The 15,824-nt window shown below is 45.3% G+C and overlaps 5 protein-coding genes across 5 annotated transcripts; 3 read left to right on the top strand and 2 right to left on the bottom strand.

Moving 5' to 3' along the window:
* The first annotated feature begins 39 nt into the window (after positions 1 to 39).
* On the top strand, positions 40 to 7,335 carry LOC3290957 (uncharacterized). The gene is made up of 6 exons (XM_560082.4): positions 40 to 1,178; positions 1,309 to 1,434; positions 4,838 to 4,929; positions 5,156 to 5,415; positions 5,492 to 5,676; positions 5,749 to 7,335. Exons 1-6 carry the CDS (start codon positions 307 to 309, stop codon positions 7,193 to 7,195), a joined length of 2,982 nt encoding a protein of 993 aa, XP_560082.4. The 5' UTR covers positions 40 to 306; the 3' UTR covers positions 7,196 to 7,335.
* LOC3290958 (aprataxin) lies at positions 1,516 to 2,597 on the bottom strand. Its single transcript, XM_061644491.1, has 3 exons — positions 2,311 to 2,597; positions 1,989 to 2,214; positions 1,516 to 1,894 (listed from the first exon to the last, which is right to left on the bottom strand). The coding sequence occupies exons 1-3, from the start codon at positions 2,521 to 2,523 to the stop codon at positions 1,692 to 1,694; spliced, it is 642 nt and encodes a 213-aa protein (XP_061500475.1). The 5' UTR covers positions 2,524 to 2,597; the 3' UTR covers positions 1,516 to 1,691.
* On the bottom strand, positions 7,335 to 9,708 carry LOC1270881 (DNA-dependent metalloprotease dvc-1). Its single transcript, XM_309634.6, has 2 exons — positions 9,170 to 9,708; positions 7,335 to 9,090 (listed from the first exon to the last, which is right to left on the bottom strand). The coding sequence occupies exons 1-2, from the start codon at positions 9,569 to 9,571 to the stop codon at positions 7,378 to 7,380; spliced, it is 2,115 nt and encodes a 704-aa protein (XP_309634.6). The 5' UTR covers positions 9,572 to 9,708; the 3' UTR covers positions 7,335 to 7,377.
* A 22-nt stretch (positions 9,709 to 9,730) lies between these two features.
* Positions 9,731 to 11,683, top strand: LOC1270880 (zinc finger protein 595). The gene is made up of 2 exons (XM_309633.6): positions 9,731 to 11,362; positions 11,436 to 11,683. The coding sequence occupies exons 1-2, from the start codon at positions 10,041 to 10,043 to the stop codon at positions 11,545 to 11,547; spliced, it is 1,434 nt and encodes a 477-aa protein (XP_309633.6). The 5' UTR covers positions 9,731 to 10,040; the 3' UTR covers positions 11,548 to 11,683.
* Positions 11,684 to 11,796: 113 nt separating this feature from the next.
* LOC1270879 (RUN domain-containing protein 1) lies at positions 11,797 to 15,714 on the top strand. The gene is made up of 3 exons (XM_309632.6): positions 11,797 to 14,891; positions 14,960 to 15,057; positions 15,137 to 15,714. Exons 1-3 carry the CDS (start codon positions 13,014 to 13,016, stop codon positions 15,339 to 15,341), a joined length of 2,181 nt encoding a protein of 726 aa, XP_309632.6. The 5' UTR covers positions 11,797 to 13,013; the 3' UTR covers positions 15,342 to 15,714.
* Positions 15,715 to 15,824: the final 110 nt, after the last annotated feature.

Genomic DNA, 15,824 nt, shown 5'->3' with positions numbered 1-15,824 from the left:
CATAATTGTTGTAAAATTATTTCAAAATCTTTTTTTGTAGAGGCGATCGACCTCTTTACAATTATTATTGCTACCAGAAGCCCAACGGTGATCGTAAGTTTTCCCAATTACCATGGAAACCGCCTTCAGAACCCTACAAATGTTTCTTACTGTGCATTCGGCGACACACGTTTATACGCGGCTTTAGCTTGTGGGGCCTTTGACAGCCGCAACATTTTGTAAACAAGAGTGCTGCGAAGGACTGTTTTTGTTCGTAGAGAAAATTGTGCTTAATATTTCCCCCTGTTTTCAGTGCTATGCAATAAAATGAGCTCTAGCGTCGAAAGCACCGAAGTGGACAGCGCCAAACAAGCGCTCATGTTGGCATTGGGCGACAAGTGGACGATGTACTTGACCAACATGAAGCTCTGGTTCCGCAAGAAACACTCCAAAGAGGAGTTCGACCTCGAATGCCGCAAACTGTTCAGCCCGAATCAGCTGCACTTGCACAACCGCTTCCTGTTGGCAATCCTGAACAAAATCGATGCCGTTTCCGTACCCCAATCGTCCGCCAATCATTTCGATGGAGCGCAAATGGTTTCACCGTCCAGTGTGTACGGTGCCGCCGGTGACGGAACGGGCTACAGTTGTCTGTCATCGATGCAGCAGGCGGACGGGCGCAGCAGCAAGAAGCGCAAACGCTCCTCCAAATCGTCATCTGATCGATCGACCTTCGAACCCATGTCACCGTATGATTACATTCCACGCGAACCCGCTGGTCCAGATCAGGAGCACGGCTCTTCCACGCAGTGTGGCGCAACGCTTCCAACGATGCGCTACGCCGCACAGGAGCTGTTTCTGCCAGATAATGGGCTGGTGCTCGGTCGTCTCCTCGTAGGTGCGTGGGAGCACGGGCTAGCCAGTGCCGATGATGCTGCGGTCGAGCTTATCGTAAGCTCGGTGCAAGTGTTGCTGAAAAACATTCTTTCCGCCGTGATTATGGCGCGCAAGCATTACCGCGTCACTGCTAACGGGACGTTCTACTATGACGTGGGTCGTGGGATGGATCCTATGGATGTGCGGAACACAGTCACCAAAACCAAAATCGATGACGAACCGATGGAACTGGACAGGGAAATTCTGTGTTACGTGAAAACGCCACCAACGGATTCCACCTTTTTGGCGAGCTGTGAAAACTTGTAAGTCATGCAACACGTATGTCGCGTATAATTTACGCGGTCACGCCATCTATTATAACATACAATTAGCATCGATTTTTGTGCACGACAGAAAATTAATATATGTTTTTTTTGTGTTTCCTGATTACAGGTATCCTAGTGTCAGCCGCAAGATAAACGCCTTAGAGCTATATAGAGCATTGCAAGATCGGAATTTAATATCCTCGCACTCGGTGTACTCGATGAACATAGAGCGCATTTCAAGCCAGCTTTCATAGCATTAATTATACGAATTACGTAGCTGTACAGCTTTGAATTACACATATTTGTTTAATAGTTTGATGTGAACAGTAATAAATATTTACCGATACGTATGAACTTAAAGGCTTTCTGAAAAGTTTATTTTTATAAACTTATTCTTTTTGAGAAGAACATTTGTAAATATTTTGTACTCAACAGCTCCTTTGTATCTTGGGTGCGATACACCAAATCAAAGGTTAGGGAAACTAAACGCTTCACTGAATGTTCTGTACACTACATTATTGTCGTATTGGTTGGAAAAGCCGGTAACATAAGATGCGGTTTGGTATGAACGGCGATATGTTTTTTCATCGTCTGTAAATTGTCTGTTTCATACAAACAGACGTTACACTTAAGTGGCCCATTGCGTAATGCTGCAATGTAGGCATCCGGACGTTCGTATATCTTTCCATGCATTTTCAGCTCAGCCAATACCGCTAATAGGAAAAAAACACACCCAGGTCATTAAAATATTTAAATCAGCTTAGAAAATCCTTACCGAGGAGAGAGAGAAAGAAAAACCAAACCTACCATCGTGCGACTGGAAAATGTCTGAATTGAAAATTGTCCAGTGATGTCTTCGCTTCAAGCACGGCGAATCAAAGTCCTTCGAAATCACATGCAGATGCAACCGTTTAATGTGCGGCTTTAGGTGGTATCCAAAGTTGAACTGTTTCGTATCCAGTCCGCCTTCTTTGATCACACTTTGTGCCAGCCCGTACATGTCCTTCAGCAGCGCAACGTCGTCAATTGTGAGCTGCATCCAACCGTAAGTCAAACGGTGGGGTTGTAGTAAACAGAGATTAGTGTTTCGAACCAAAAAAAATCCACCAAACAGCGTGCCTATCATTACCTCGTGCAACGTATTAATATTCTTTCTTGGCAGCACTAGAAAGTGATAGCGAGCCTTAGGATATAAATCACGCATGGCGATGGATTTGCTGGTACTTTTTAAATGTAGACTTTCATCGTTTAATTCGCGCACTAATTGATACGACCAATGTTCGGGCACAAGTTGGGCAGTTTCTGGCTCGGAATTAGCCATGGTGCATGGTACAGTTTCCATCGCCCGTTAGTCCACCAGTACTGAGAATTGAATACTAAACTAGACTGCTGGTGGCAACTGCTAGCGGTTGTTCAGGACTGTGGGAGCCTATCATCGCAACGCAGTACCCATGAGACAAATTCTAATATATGTTTTCTTCTCTTTTTCTCGGCTTGTGCTACCGTCTCTTTCGTTGACGTTGAGATTCGTTTTGGATTTCGTGTGCTTGGAGGGAACCACGGCTATGTTTTCGTATCACAGTTTATTAGAGATACGCACATTCTGGTAGATCGTTTGTAAATTGTTTGGCAAAAAATCCACATTTACAAAATGTGCTACATACAGCTACGACATAACAACATGTCCGACATGGGTTCAAGCCCCGAATGGATCGGGGCCCACAAGTAGTTGTTGAGCCTAAAGAACATAACGGTTGTTGAGCCAAAAGAAGAAGAAGCCACAACCTTTTCTAGACCTCAGGCGTTAACGTTTTTGTTTCTACACGACGAGTCGATTCCATTTTTTCTATATAAAGTTCTACAATAAAGCAAAATGCGAGAGCCGCGCTATTGTCTAGAAACAGTGTTCAGTGCTGACTGTTCAGGCATTGTTGAGACAACAGCACAGCCAATACTGTTATCTGGGTGTGGACTTTTTCCATATCCCTTCGTTCGTTCGTTCTTCTTTAGGTAAGGCGAGAAGAATGATTGTTTCGTCTTTGCATTACTGCGTTAGCAATTTGTTTGAAAGCATGGTAATGGCTGATACATTGTCGTTGATAAGTAAACAAATCATAATTGCATTTGAGTTTGGGCGAGCATTGAATTGTAAGCATAATGTGTGGGTGGAATCCTTCTAAATAAGAAAATTCTCCAACAATCTTACAAGCATTGCAGAAAAGGCACGTAAGTACAACTGAAAGCCACACATCATACACTCTTTCAAATACGCGTTCGCTGTGTTGTCGCTTTTTTTTAAAGAACAACGTGAAGCAGCGTTGGGTAGGGTCAGAGGTAGGCATGGGCAAAACGATTCTTTTCACCGAACGCGAACGAACTAGTTCGCTCACCAAAAAGAACCGAACGCGAACGACGATTCTTTCGTTCTTTGTTTCATGAGGTTTTTATTCACAAAGAACGCTCGTTATCTTTTTCATTTACCCACCATAGACGCATACTGTAGCCAAAGAAGTACTCATTCTGCGGTTAAAACCAATCATTTAAAAACATTAAACACTCGGCTGTCTGGTCAACACAATCCATCGCAAAACCGACCAAAAACTAGCATGTAAAAAACTAATACGAGCAAAAATGTCTCCTGCATATATTGTACCCCATGCCTTATACACACTTAAGGATTCTATTTAAAAAAACTACTTAAATATGGATCAACATGATGAGCGCAATCAATTCAGTTCAGTTCATTCGCGAACAATGACTAATCCGTTTGAACGGGCTCGATCTTTTGAATTGTATAGGTATAATTTCCATACCAACAGAACACAGATCGAACACCAGTTCGAACGCGTTCGATGAATTCAGTTGTGTAGGTACGATTTACACACCAACAGAACACAGATCGAACACCAGTTCGAACGCGTTCGATGAATTCAGTTGTGTAGGTACGATTTATACACCAACAGAACACAGATCGAACACCAGTTCGAACGTGTTCGATGAATTCAGTTGTGTAGGTACGATTTACACACCAACAGAACACAGATCGAACACCAGTTCGAACGCGTTCGATGAATTCAGTTGTGTAGGTACGATTTATACACCAACAGAACACAGATCGAACACCAATTCGAACGCGTTCGATGAATTCAGTCGTATAGATACGATTTCCACACCAACAGCACACGTATCGAACACTGCTGGACAAATTCGACGGCGTTCGAGGAATTGAGTTGTATGGGTACGATTTCAACACCAACAGGGTACATTTTGATCTCTGACGACCCGTTCGCACGGTGCGAGAAAGAGCGAGAAAGCAAAATGATTTTGCACGTTTTATTACCACATTTATGTGTGCCGTCGAACACTGAACGGAACGTTCGAACGCGTTCGGTGTAGTCAGTTTCTTCCAAAAGTCCTGGTCGTTCTTTTTGTTAAGAACCTCGTTCGTTCGTGCACTTTACCGAACTGTTCGAACGGTGCGATTCTCGTTCATTTTACACATGCCTAGTCAGAGGCATCGATGCGATAGCGAGATGTGTATGTACTCCTTTCACAGTTGTGCCTTGCGAAGCATGTTCTCTGCGCAAAGCGTACACAAACAGATTACTCATCAATCGCAAAAGCTGCTGATGCGCTGATCTTTCTGTTTCATCCAGCCACCACACGCGTAAGGGCATTGGTAGCAGTTTACGATCCTCAACACGAGCAGCCGGCTCCTGCATAGGAATTCAAATTTCCTACCACACGCGTAAGGGCGTTGGTAGCCGTTTACGATCCTCAACACGAACAGCCGGCTCCTGCATAGGAATTCAAATTTCTTACCCGCGTAGCTGGAATACGCATAAAAAAATGACGAAATTGTTCATCCGATTGCTAACGTGCATTGGAGACAACGTGATGTGGCTGTTTGCCTCATGAAAGTATTTGGAGCCCGCCAAATCGTCTCACCAGCGCGGCAATGTGAGAATGAGAAGTAAACACCGCTCTCACGAAAGAGAGAGAGAAGCTGTCAAAGCTGTTGTTGGAACGAGGTGAGCGGAACTTCAACCATTTGTTTATGTTTACAGTTTATGCCAACTCTTGCTGCTCGCAGCAGCCGATCCAAATCCAAATGGAATCGGAAAACTGTACTTGCCGATTGTGTCTCGGCTCCTCGAAAGATGTGTGTTCCCTGTTTGGTTCTAGCGTAGATCGGGAACTGCTAACCATCATACGCAACAATGTAGGATTGGAGGTATGTGATGTGGGCAAGCACAAATGCACGGCACGGTAATCGATGCAGTGGAGTGAAAAGAGTTTGCTCTTTCCAGATTGCAGCGGATGATCCATTTTCCAAAATGGTATGTGACACGTGCATCGCAAAGCTAAGAACGATCGAGCAACATGTACAGTTGTTTCGTGAATCTGACCGTAAGCTTCGAGATGCTATTACAACCCGGTTGAACGACAATGGAAAAGATTCTGCCAATCATACGCTGCCAGACGCTGGGCCACAGTAAGTAAACGGATCATGAATCCCACCTTCGCTAGGAAATAGATTAACTGAAATAATCCGTTCATTTTGCAGTTCTAATGAAGTATCCAATTTGGAGGCCCCGGCAACCGCCTTGGAAAGCTCCCATATGAGCAACAATGCAGAGGTAGTTAAGTATAAATTCCAAAAGGAGAATCGGACGGAACCCGAACCAACCCGTAGATCGAAACGTATTCGCACTCAAAGTAAGCGGTTAGCCGTTACCACTGAGTACAACACGGGAACACATGATGAGCCACAATCGAGTGAAGACTTCGATTGCGACAATGATAGTGTGGATCGATCGTATATCCCAGTAGAAAGTTCCTCTACAGACTGTCAAATGAATCAAAACTCTACAACGACTGAGGATATGTGCATGGAGACTGTAACATCGGCACGACAGCAGACAGCCTCTTCAAAGCAGCCGAAGAAACGAAACTTGAAAGACAAAGCAGAACCGGTGCCTACGCTGCACGATTTTAAGTGCTACATTTGTAGCAGCGAACCATTAGGCTCACGGAAGGCGCTGATAGAACATTTAGCTACCCACGTTGATTACCTTCCGTACACCTGCAAGCAGTGCGTCATGGAGACGATCGTATTAACACGGGTGCGCACCTTGAACACGCACATGAAGATGCACGAACAGCCGATTAAATGTGACTACTGCGATCGGCGCTATAGCAATGCGGCGGGAAAATATTACCACACGCAGACGTACCATCTGGCTGGTGGGGCACCCTGCATCGTGCACTGTGAGATATGTGGGAAGCAGTACGGCTCGGAGGCTGCACTTAAGCAGCACATGAAGTACCACACCACCATGCTGAAATGTAGCAAGTGTGACATGGTGTTCAACCATCCCAACAAGCGGCGCAATCACGAGCTGACGCACAACGAGGACCGGGGGTATGAGTGTGTCGTTTGCAAAAAGGTACTCCAAACGATCGAATCGTACGACGTGCATCTGAAGAAGCACTCGCAGGAGCGGAGCTATCCGTGTACGCTGTGTCCGAAAAAGTTTAATACGTCGTTTAATCTGATACTGCACCTGAAGGTGCACGCCAAAAACTACAACTACAGGCCGGCCAAATCGTGGGTCGAGCACTACACGATACTGAGCCGCGATCCGCTGCAGTACAAATGCAATCACTGTGACAGGTACAGCACCGATAAGGTCAACAATATGATCTCCCATCTGCAGGCACACTTTAAGGAGTATGAGTGTGATCAGTGCAAACGGTTGTTTGCGACGGCAAAGCAGCTGCGGGCGCATTACACTACACACACCGGTGAAAAATCGGAAATGTGTCAACATTGCGGAAAATGTTTTTCCACCAAGAACAATTTGCGCATCCATTTAAAGTCCCACAAACGGGAAATTGAGGATGCGAATGATGGTACCACCAACGATCGCCAGACTGTCGTGCAGGAATACCCTCCCGAAGCGTGCATAGAGATCGAAACAATAGCACAGAACAATGCCGGTGATAGTTGAGAATCTACGAAATGATCGAGATAAACACACGTAAGAAAAAACCGTTTCGTTTCGTTTCTACCAACATCAATTATGCTCCTTATTAGAAGCGTAATATTCGCAAATTTACAGATCCACGTCCCCAGATACTTAGAAACAGTTTCGAAATGAGTTATTTTTTATTCAAACATAACATTCCAACCTTACTTCATGAGACACTGGTCGAGGTGTTGGTTTATTAAGTTGAGTGCCACCTTCTTACCGCAGATAGGGCAGTCACAGCTTTCCACTGCAGAGATAAATTCCACGTCGTTGTCCTGCAACTCCTCGGGCGATGCGTCATCGAGCACGCGTAATATGTCTTCTTCCGAGTAGCCACAGTCCCGTAGGACTTGCTGTCTCAAAGACGTCATGGTTGGTGCAGGCATTTCCTCCATACTGATGTCCTGCAGCACAGCTGTGATGTCTGCCTCTCCGTACCCACAATCACGCAGAAGTTGCTGGTGAGCCGTAACCATATCATCCGCTTTCTTCGACGCAGCTGATGCTCTTCTGGCAGGCGTTGCCCCCGATGTAGACGGTCGGCTTTCATCGTTGCTCGTTGCCCGCGATGTTGATGGCCGGCTCCCATCCCGGCTCGTTCCAGACAATGTAGCGCTCGGTGTTTGCTCCCTTGTCGCAGGCGGTTTTTTCTTGGTGACTGTCCTCGGCTCACCGGAAATATGCGCATAGCAGTCTTCGAGATGATCACCGATCTTACCGCGAGTCACTTTTTTCAGACACATCGGACACGAAACGATTTCGTCGTCCGGCTTTTCGATCTTGATTTGTGCATTCGTACGATTGAAGTCCTCTATCAGCGCATCGCTATCGTTAAACAGTTCATCAATAACCGATCGGTCGAGCAGAGTATCGTCGATCGAAGAGAGCTCTTCATCCGCCAGCTCGTCATCGTAGTCGTCGTCAATGAGGTAAATCTCATCCATATCATCGTTTGTGAGCGAATCAACAATTTCCTTCTTGATCGCATCTTGCCGTTCCTTTTTGATGTTTTCTACCGTTCGCCCAACCTCGGTTAAATCTATCTCCTCGAATACGCCATCTGAGTCGTCGGATAGCAGGATGGATTCTACCGCGTTGCTGCTACTAGGCTTGGGGTCTGTTCGCTCGATTCGCGGTTTTTTAGTCGAAGATGGTTTGGCACCGCCGCTGGTTGAAGAAAATTTGTCCAAAAGTCGACTTCTTCGCGCACCAGTACTGTCGGTGGAAGCTGTCCCTAGCACGAATCCCGTACCCGAAAATATCGGAACTGGAGGTTTCTTTGCTTTTGGCGGACCTTCCTCGTCGCTCGATAGGTCTTTAAACTGCCTCACGTTACGTAGGTTACCTTCCGCTGGGAGTTTCTGGACAGGAGGTGGTTCCTTAAGAATGGGCGAAGGAGGCTTTTCTTTTTTTGGGACTACGGGACGCGTCTGCGTCGTCGGCGGTTTTCTAATCACTAACGTACCCCCGCCAAAGTTTGGCTTTGCTCCAGTCGTGTAGGTCGGTTTTTTCGTGGGAATACTGACGGTGGTAGAGTTGTTGAAGTAATTAGATATAACATTTTTCTGATTATTTGGAGTAGCTCTCGGTTTCGAATCCTGCGACCGGCGTGGCTGACTGGGCGTCTGAGATCCCATTATGTTTTCCTTGTTGGTTACGGCTCGCTTCCGCTTAGGGGAGGGTTCGCGTATTTTGATGAATTCACCGCCACACGTATTTTGATGCTCTTGCCACCAAAAGTCGTACGTACCCGGTTTGCGGTTGGTTGTGCGCTTCACCAGCCCATAAAACGGATGCCGATGCTGGCATGGGCCGTTACACTTCCACCAATGCGTCTTGTACAGGTCAACTTCGTCGTGGAAGCTGTGGTAAACCTGCAATGGGTATGGATGGAGTTAGTGGTTAGGACAATGACCGAATTGCTTCATTGTATTTTCGTCAAGCAATGCTTACCGTAATGTTAGTGCCTGCTATTTTGTTGATGCCATTCATTATTTTTTTAAACGTCGGCCCGTGCCCCCCATTTCCTTCGCGGATTCCCAACACAAAGCAGTAGGCGTGTATCATTTCATGCAGAAGCGTTTGGATCAAATCCTTCCGTGGCCGCAGCTTGAGCAGCGGCTCGCTCAGTCTTATAATGCAGCTTTTCCCCAGTCGATTTGAGCGTTGATAGCATATTCCAGCACAGTTGTACATTTTCTTACTCCACTCCAGTTGTACACAAGACAGTCGGCCCTGGAAGAACTTCCGATCGAACAGCGGGAAGAGGGCGAAAATGTCTGGCGTTGGATCTAGTATTTCCCAGTCGGGATGTACCAGATTTTGCGTACAGTCAAGATTCACGTCCTTTCCCATGGCGGTGCGTTTCTCCGTTGGTGCTGAGTTCTCTTTTTGCTCAAATGCAACGTATTTCACCAAACATTCCGCAGCTCCTGGTGAGCAACAGACCTGCCGACACTAGATGGATTGACAATTGCGTGGTTTATTTACCTGCCAGATCACAGTGTGCAGCACAGAAGTGCTAATCACTGGATGTGAGATTTTCCAAACATAAACTCTTAGACACCGCATTTATTTGAATAACATATAATTTTAAATATATAATAACACATCTTTGCAATGCAATCATTAAAAAGTGAAAAAAAATAATTGTGTTGGACCAAGAAAATGTTTAAAATGTCCCTTTCCTTCGTCCATAGTCCATACTGACAAGACAATTAATTGTCAACAACCAATAGACATATGTCCAACATTAGGTCAATACCTCAATAACATCCACTGTACGGAGAGCGACGCGCAACAATAGCGTCTTTTTACAGCAATTATGGGAAGCATTTGCTTTTTCCCCAAGTGTGTGCCGAAAATTCGCGACTTCGTGGTGTTTCCTTTCACTCGTACGCGAGAATTCGAGAACTGGTGGATTAAGTCAGGCTGGGTAAATGCGATCCCCCTCAGCAAGCTGCCGAGCAAAATATTGATATGTGAGGAGCACTTCGAAAAGGATCTCATCAACAGGCGGTATAAGGTGCCGAGGCTTGCCCTAGGAGCTTTACCTACGCGCAACGTTGAATGTCCAGCCAATACAGCGAATCCTTCAAGCGATGGAGCTACACAAAACAATGCGCAGAACGTGAAGAGAGAATCCTACTGCCGGTTGTGCGGGCAAGCTCAAACCACCCACATTTCGAATGAACCGGATTTGTTATTGAAGCTCGATAAGATATTTCAACATCAGTTACATCTTTCCGATTCCTCCAAGCTACCAGTCGGTGTTTGCTATAGCTGCAAAGAAACGGCCAACGGGATCCAAGCATTCTGGAAGACGTGTACCCAAGCGCAGGAAACTTTAAAGGCAATTTTCAGCAAGCCACGTGTGGCAAAATGTCCCGAGCCCACGGAGGCAGCTATTGCAACGAAATCTATCCAAGAAAGCAGCAATCTGGAAGGGGGCATCTTCGCAACCAAAGAATCTTTTCCGGCTGAATGTGAAGAAATCGTGATCGACACGACATCAACGCAGGTCACGGAAGAGCAATTTGCCAACGAGTACGAGTTTGAATCGTACTGCGAGGAGCTACCGGCTGGTACTGCGGAGGAGTCCGAAGAAGTTATCGAACTAACCGAACCCGACAATCAGCTCATTTCGGACGACTATTCGATTGACTACGGAGACGATTCCTCTTCTGAAGAGTTTACGGGCAACCTGTCATCATCAGACAGGGGCGAGTATCGTGCTCCAGTTAAAAAGGATGCCACAACACCAATTACAGAAACCAAACACATTTGTGAAGTGTGCGGCAATGCATTTAAATCGCTTAACGGGCTTAAAGCACACCTACTCGTGCACAGTGAGCGTCGCGATCACCAGTGCACTATATGTGGCCACGAGTTTAAGCAGCGTCGGGCGCTGGTGGAGCACATCGAGTCGAAACACGAGCGCAAAACCTTTCCGTGTAAAATATGCGGCATGCCGTACAGCTGGAAAAAAGGATTGCAGCGTCACATGAATACCCACAAAGGAAACACACTGAAGCATGTGTGTAAAGTGTGCGGTAAAGCATTTCCCGTACCTCACAAGCTGAAGCTGCACATGATGCTGCACACAGGCGACCGGATTCACTGTGAATTCTGCGGCAAGGGATACAGGTAAGTGTATTTTCTATTGCTCATAATGGAAAGTGTTAAAGGAACGCACAATTGTATGTCCTGTTTATTCCAGGTTTAACTACATGTTGACGCAACACAAAATACGCGTGCACAATATGGTGATCGAGGGCGTCAAGCTTTATTCAACACCAAAGCAAAAAAGGTTGGGTGACCGTAAAAAATGAACTCCAGCGGAATGGGTAACGAAACAAATCAAACGAAAACACTTTGATCGACAAAACGATACCACCACTCATCAGTCTTATCTTCAAACCAGTGCGTTGTTTGATGAAACGAAATATAATCGTTCAGAAACTATAACGAGGATCGATGGAGATCATGAAGGTTGATTGCGCTTTTAAATGAAATTGAGAAGTGTGTATTCAGTTTGTTCTGTTCAAACATATTCAAAATAGGAAAACAGTCGTGCAATATTGAAAAACACGAGGAATTTCACTTTCAGTGATAACGTTGTACTTAACGAACGTAGTGAGATTGATTCTGTTATATTCTCCAATCTCCAATTCGAAGTGTCGGACACGTGGTGTATGTTGCACGACCTTAAAACATGTCCGTTATGGGTTTTAGCCCTACACGGACCTAGCTCCCGTGTGTAAGACTGACTGTACTGCTATAGATAACCCAATAGGTTATAGACAGCCAAGAACATAAGCGTCTTGTGGCAAACTTAATCCAACTACGGTTGTTGCGGCGTTTTTAAATATCGGAACCATCAGAAAAGTGGTTTATTCTTTTTGTCGGATAATTAATTCATCGATAGCCAATCCCAATTAATGGCTTCAATTCAAGAAGAAGAATGAAGAGTAATTCAATCATTACGGTAAGTTTAACCAATTTAACTTTAACTTTGTATATACGTTACATATTCTCATAAGAAACGTTAATTATTCTTGATGGATTTGCGATAAAATTGAAAAAAGTATAAAATTAAAAACAATAATTATCAAACGGTTGGGTAACTATTCGTTCTAAGATAGCTGGACATTTTAGATTTGTAAAGAAAAAATATCTGTAAAAAATGTATCGAAACATAAATTCCGAATAGAGCTTTCATTCCCATTTCCTCGATTGCTCGCACGTGGTTCGAAACGGTTCACGTTTTTGTCTCGTGCGCATGCGCCTCATGTAAGCATAGATACAGAGAGATAAACATAGCAGAAGCATTTTACCAACACTTGCGAAGCATAAAAGCTTTTGTAAAATGTCAATAAGCACAGTAAAAATGGTAGGACGTGGAGAAGGACAGCTCTATTATACAAGTGCCCCAAGTACAGAACTATAGGCGGGCAGTGAAACGTTACGCATTGTACAAATAAACAATAGTCTGCACTTAATTAATGAGTTACTCGCTACGGGTAGTAAGCTACTGTCCGTGCTCGCATATCGCCTTATTACGCGCTTGAGTAAGGCTTTCGTTCAGTGATTGCATATGGTGCAGCAGTCAAAGAAGAAAAAATACAGTTTGGCTACACGTCATACTAGCGCCCACACGAAAGAGCATTTTCCGCGAACGTCACAGGTGTGCTAAAGAAACAATCCCGCAGAAGGTTCAATTACTCGAAGCGATCTGTGAATGTGAATTCATTCGACACGCAGGCAAAGCGTCATCGAAGTGAGGAGCACGACAAATATGTCTGTAAATATACGCATCGATGAGGCTCGCTCCCTTGGGGACCAACATGACCAACAAGGTTGCGATGGACAGACGACGTGTGAGGAAGCGTGTCGTGACGATGGCGATGTGGAGGTGGACATGAAATTTGGTTTGTTCGTGGATACTGATCGTTCGATGCCTCGGAATGTATCGGAAGAGGAGTTCGATTTTGATTCCGCTTTCAGTTCCGAATCGAACCAAGGGCTCACCGATGAAAGTACGATTGACCACCTGGACGACAGAATGCTGCCAGATGGTGCAGTAGAACGGGAGCGGCTCAAATCCCTGGAAGACGAACATGAAATCCTTTCGTCGAATTTGATTGCACTGACATCACATTTTGCCCAGGTGCAGCTACGACTGAGGCAAATAGTGGAAGCGCCACCGCAGGAGCGGGATACTTTGCTGAAAAATCTGGAAGAGTTTGCCTTCCTTGGCATACCGGAAATACAACAGAATCCGGTGAAGCAAAACATTCCCGAAATTGTGGCCAATCTCGACAAGAGCCCCGAATCGGTGGAAAATTTGCGCGAAAAACAACAGGAGCTTATCGGGCAGCTGAAGTCGCAGCTAATGGACCTGGAGCGATACGCATACGAGTCTGGGGCGGGCATCCTGCCACAAACGATTCTTCTGGAAAAGCAGAAAGTAATCATCGAGGAAATAAAGAAGAAAATCAACCTTAACTTGAACGAGCTCGACTTGCCACAGCTGACATCGGAAGATCTGCGCCAACAAGTAGACAGCGCTCTCGATGAGCTAGTGAATCCACTGAAGATGAAGGAACAGTTAGTGACGCAGCTGAAAACGCAAATTCAGGATCTCGAGCGGTTCATCAGCTTCCTGCAGACAAACGAGAAAGCGGAAATCAAAAAACGTTTCCTGGAGCAGCAGAAGCAACAGGAACAGAGAGCCGAGGCATCCAAGGGAAACGAGGACCGATCGCAACGTTCGTCGGACCGTCACACTCTTTCAAAGCCTATGTCCGCTCACCCGAGTAACGGCACCAGTGCAAGCCAGGCTGCTGCGAAACGGGAATCGTTCAATAGCAAAGCGTTTGGTTTGATGGATAAGGCCGGAACGCTGCTGCAAATGTTCGCCCTGTCGCAGTTCAACTGTGGAAGTGAGCATCGAAACAGCGAGACAAACTATCAAACCAAGATGATGACCCGCACGCGACAAAACTGTTGGGGCGATATTCGAGCAAGACTGGAGTACGACGTGCAGGAGATAGCGTCTTTGGCGCTAACAATGCAAAATGAAATATCACCCAAGGAAGCGGACCACAACGACGAGGAAGACGAGGACTCGAACCGTCCTGGCCGTGACAATAGGAAGAATTACGAGTTGACGCTGCTTGTTCGCAAGCGTTTGGCGAAAACTATCCAACGGTTAATGCAGCACGGTTTGCGGAGCATTTCCGAGAGTGCGAGCCACAGCCTTGTACCATTCATTTCCGGGTGCTTTTCTACTACGGGCAGCGGCCATAGTGGTACTAATCATTCCAGCATGAGCGGTCGTGCAAATGAAAGTTTCTACCGCTCGGAAGTTAGACGAAAGAGTACCGGGGCAACGACTACTGCGCCGAAGAAACAATCGTCGTATGTGGAGGAGGATGCGTCGAATGCGGCCGTTACGGAGGAGAATCTGTTTTCTCAGTTAGATGACGATGAAGAAGAGGATATGGAACCACAATTCGATAGCAATAACAAGGACGAAATGCATGTCTGGGAGTTGCTGCTGGTGTATTACAATATAAAAAATGGTGATCGTTACAACTCGACGCCGGCTAGAAAGTTGTCAGAAAGCTTCAACCTGGACATCGTGGACGGTAGACCGTTGTCGAACAAGCAGGTATTATTCTGTACACATATTGTGTAGTTTGTGCACACTTTTTACACTTTCGTCCTGCTTCTTTACAGAGTCTTCTCAGTGCTATTGGGTCGATCATAGCATTACACAGTCCCTACAAGAGAAGCTACGATTCACAGTTTAAGGCATTCGTATGTGCCGGATTGAAGTAAGTAGCCGCTGTATAAGATCGTTGTATAAGGTCCTGAGTAATCAATGTTGGTTATATTTATTTCTCTCTCCACCAGTGCCCAGAAGTTAACACAATGGCTGTACCTTATATTCCAGTGCAAAGAGCTGGTTAGCTCGCATTATGCCAGCTGGAGCTATGTGGCCAACACCGGATTTCGCGACGCTCTAAAAACGTTGGATTGCTTGACACAGTACCGGTTTGATCTTCCAGTCGATTTATCAATTCGTCAGTTTAAAAACATCAAAGACGTTTTTATGTAGTTATCCAAACTCTAGCACAGCAGCTATTCGGATGCCCTACGACGAAACAACAGTCACCAGTTAAAATATGTTTGCTAAATAACCTTCCGGTACCTTAACAAGCCTGTCCAACAACAACCGTCAACATCTCGATTTTTCTCTCTGTCCCTTAAACCTTCCACCGAAAGTTTTGCACTTTCAAGCTCGTTATTCACTCGTTACGTACCAAGAAAGTAAAAATATATCTTCTGGATGTGAGGAGTATTGTAATATACGTATCCAAATTACATCAACAGATCCGCTTATGGCATGGTCGTGTATCAAAATGGAGGAGCAAATGGTGGAAGAAGAGTTGTTAGAAAATATCATTAAAACGGACCTTATCACTATGCAACTACCTTTTGCTATTAGTCTGCAAAAACATCCGAAACATGCATTTCTAGCTTTCGAAGCAATTAATTGGTTTTGTTTCATTAAGCATATTATGATTTTATGTACCCATTT

Source organism: Anopheles gambiae, chromosome 2 (genome assembly GCF_943734735.2).
Source record: "Anopheles gambiae chromosome 2, idAnoGambNW_F1_1, whole genome shotgun sequence".
Taxonomy (NCBI): domain Eukaryota; kingdom Metazoa; phylum Arthropoda; class Insecta; order Diptera; family Culicidae; genus Anopheles; species Anopheles gambiae.
The sequence above is the reverse complement of the archived record's forward strand: the minus strand, read 5'-3'. Positions and strand labels throughout refer to the sequence as shown.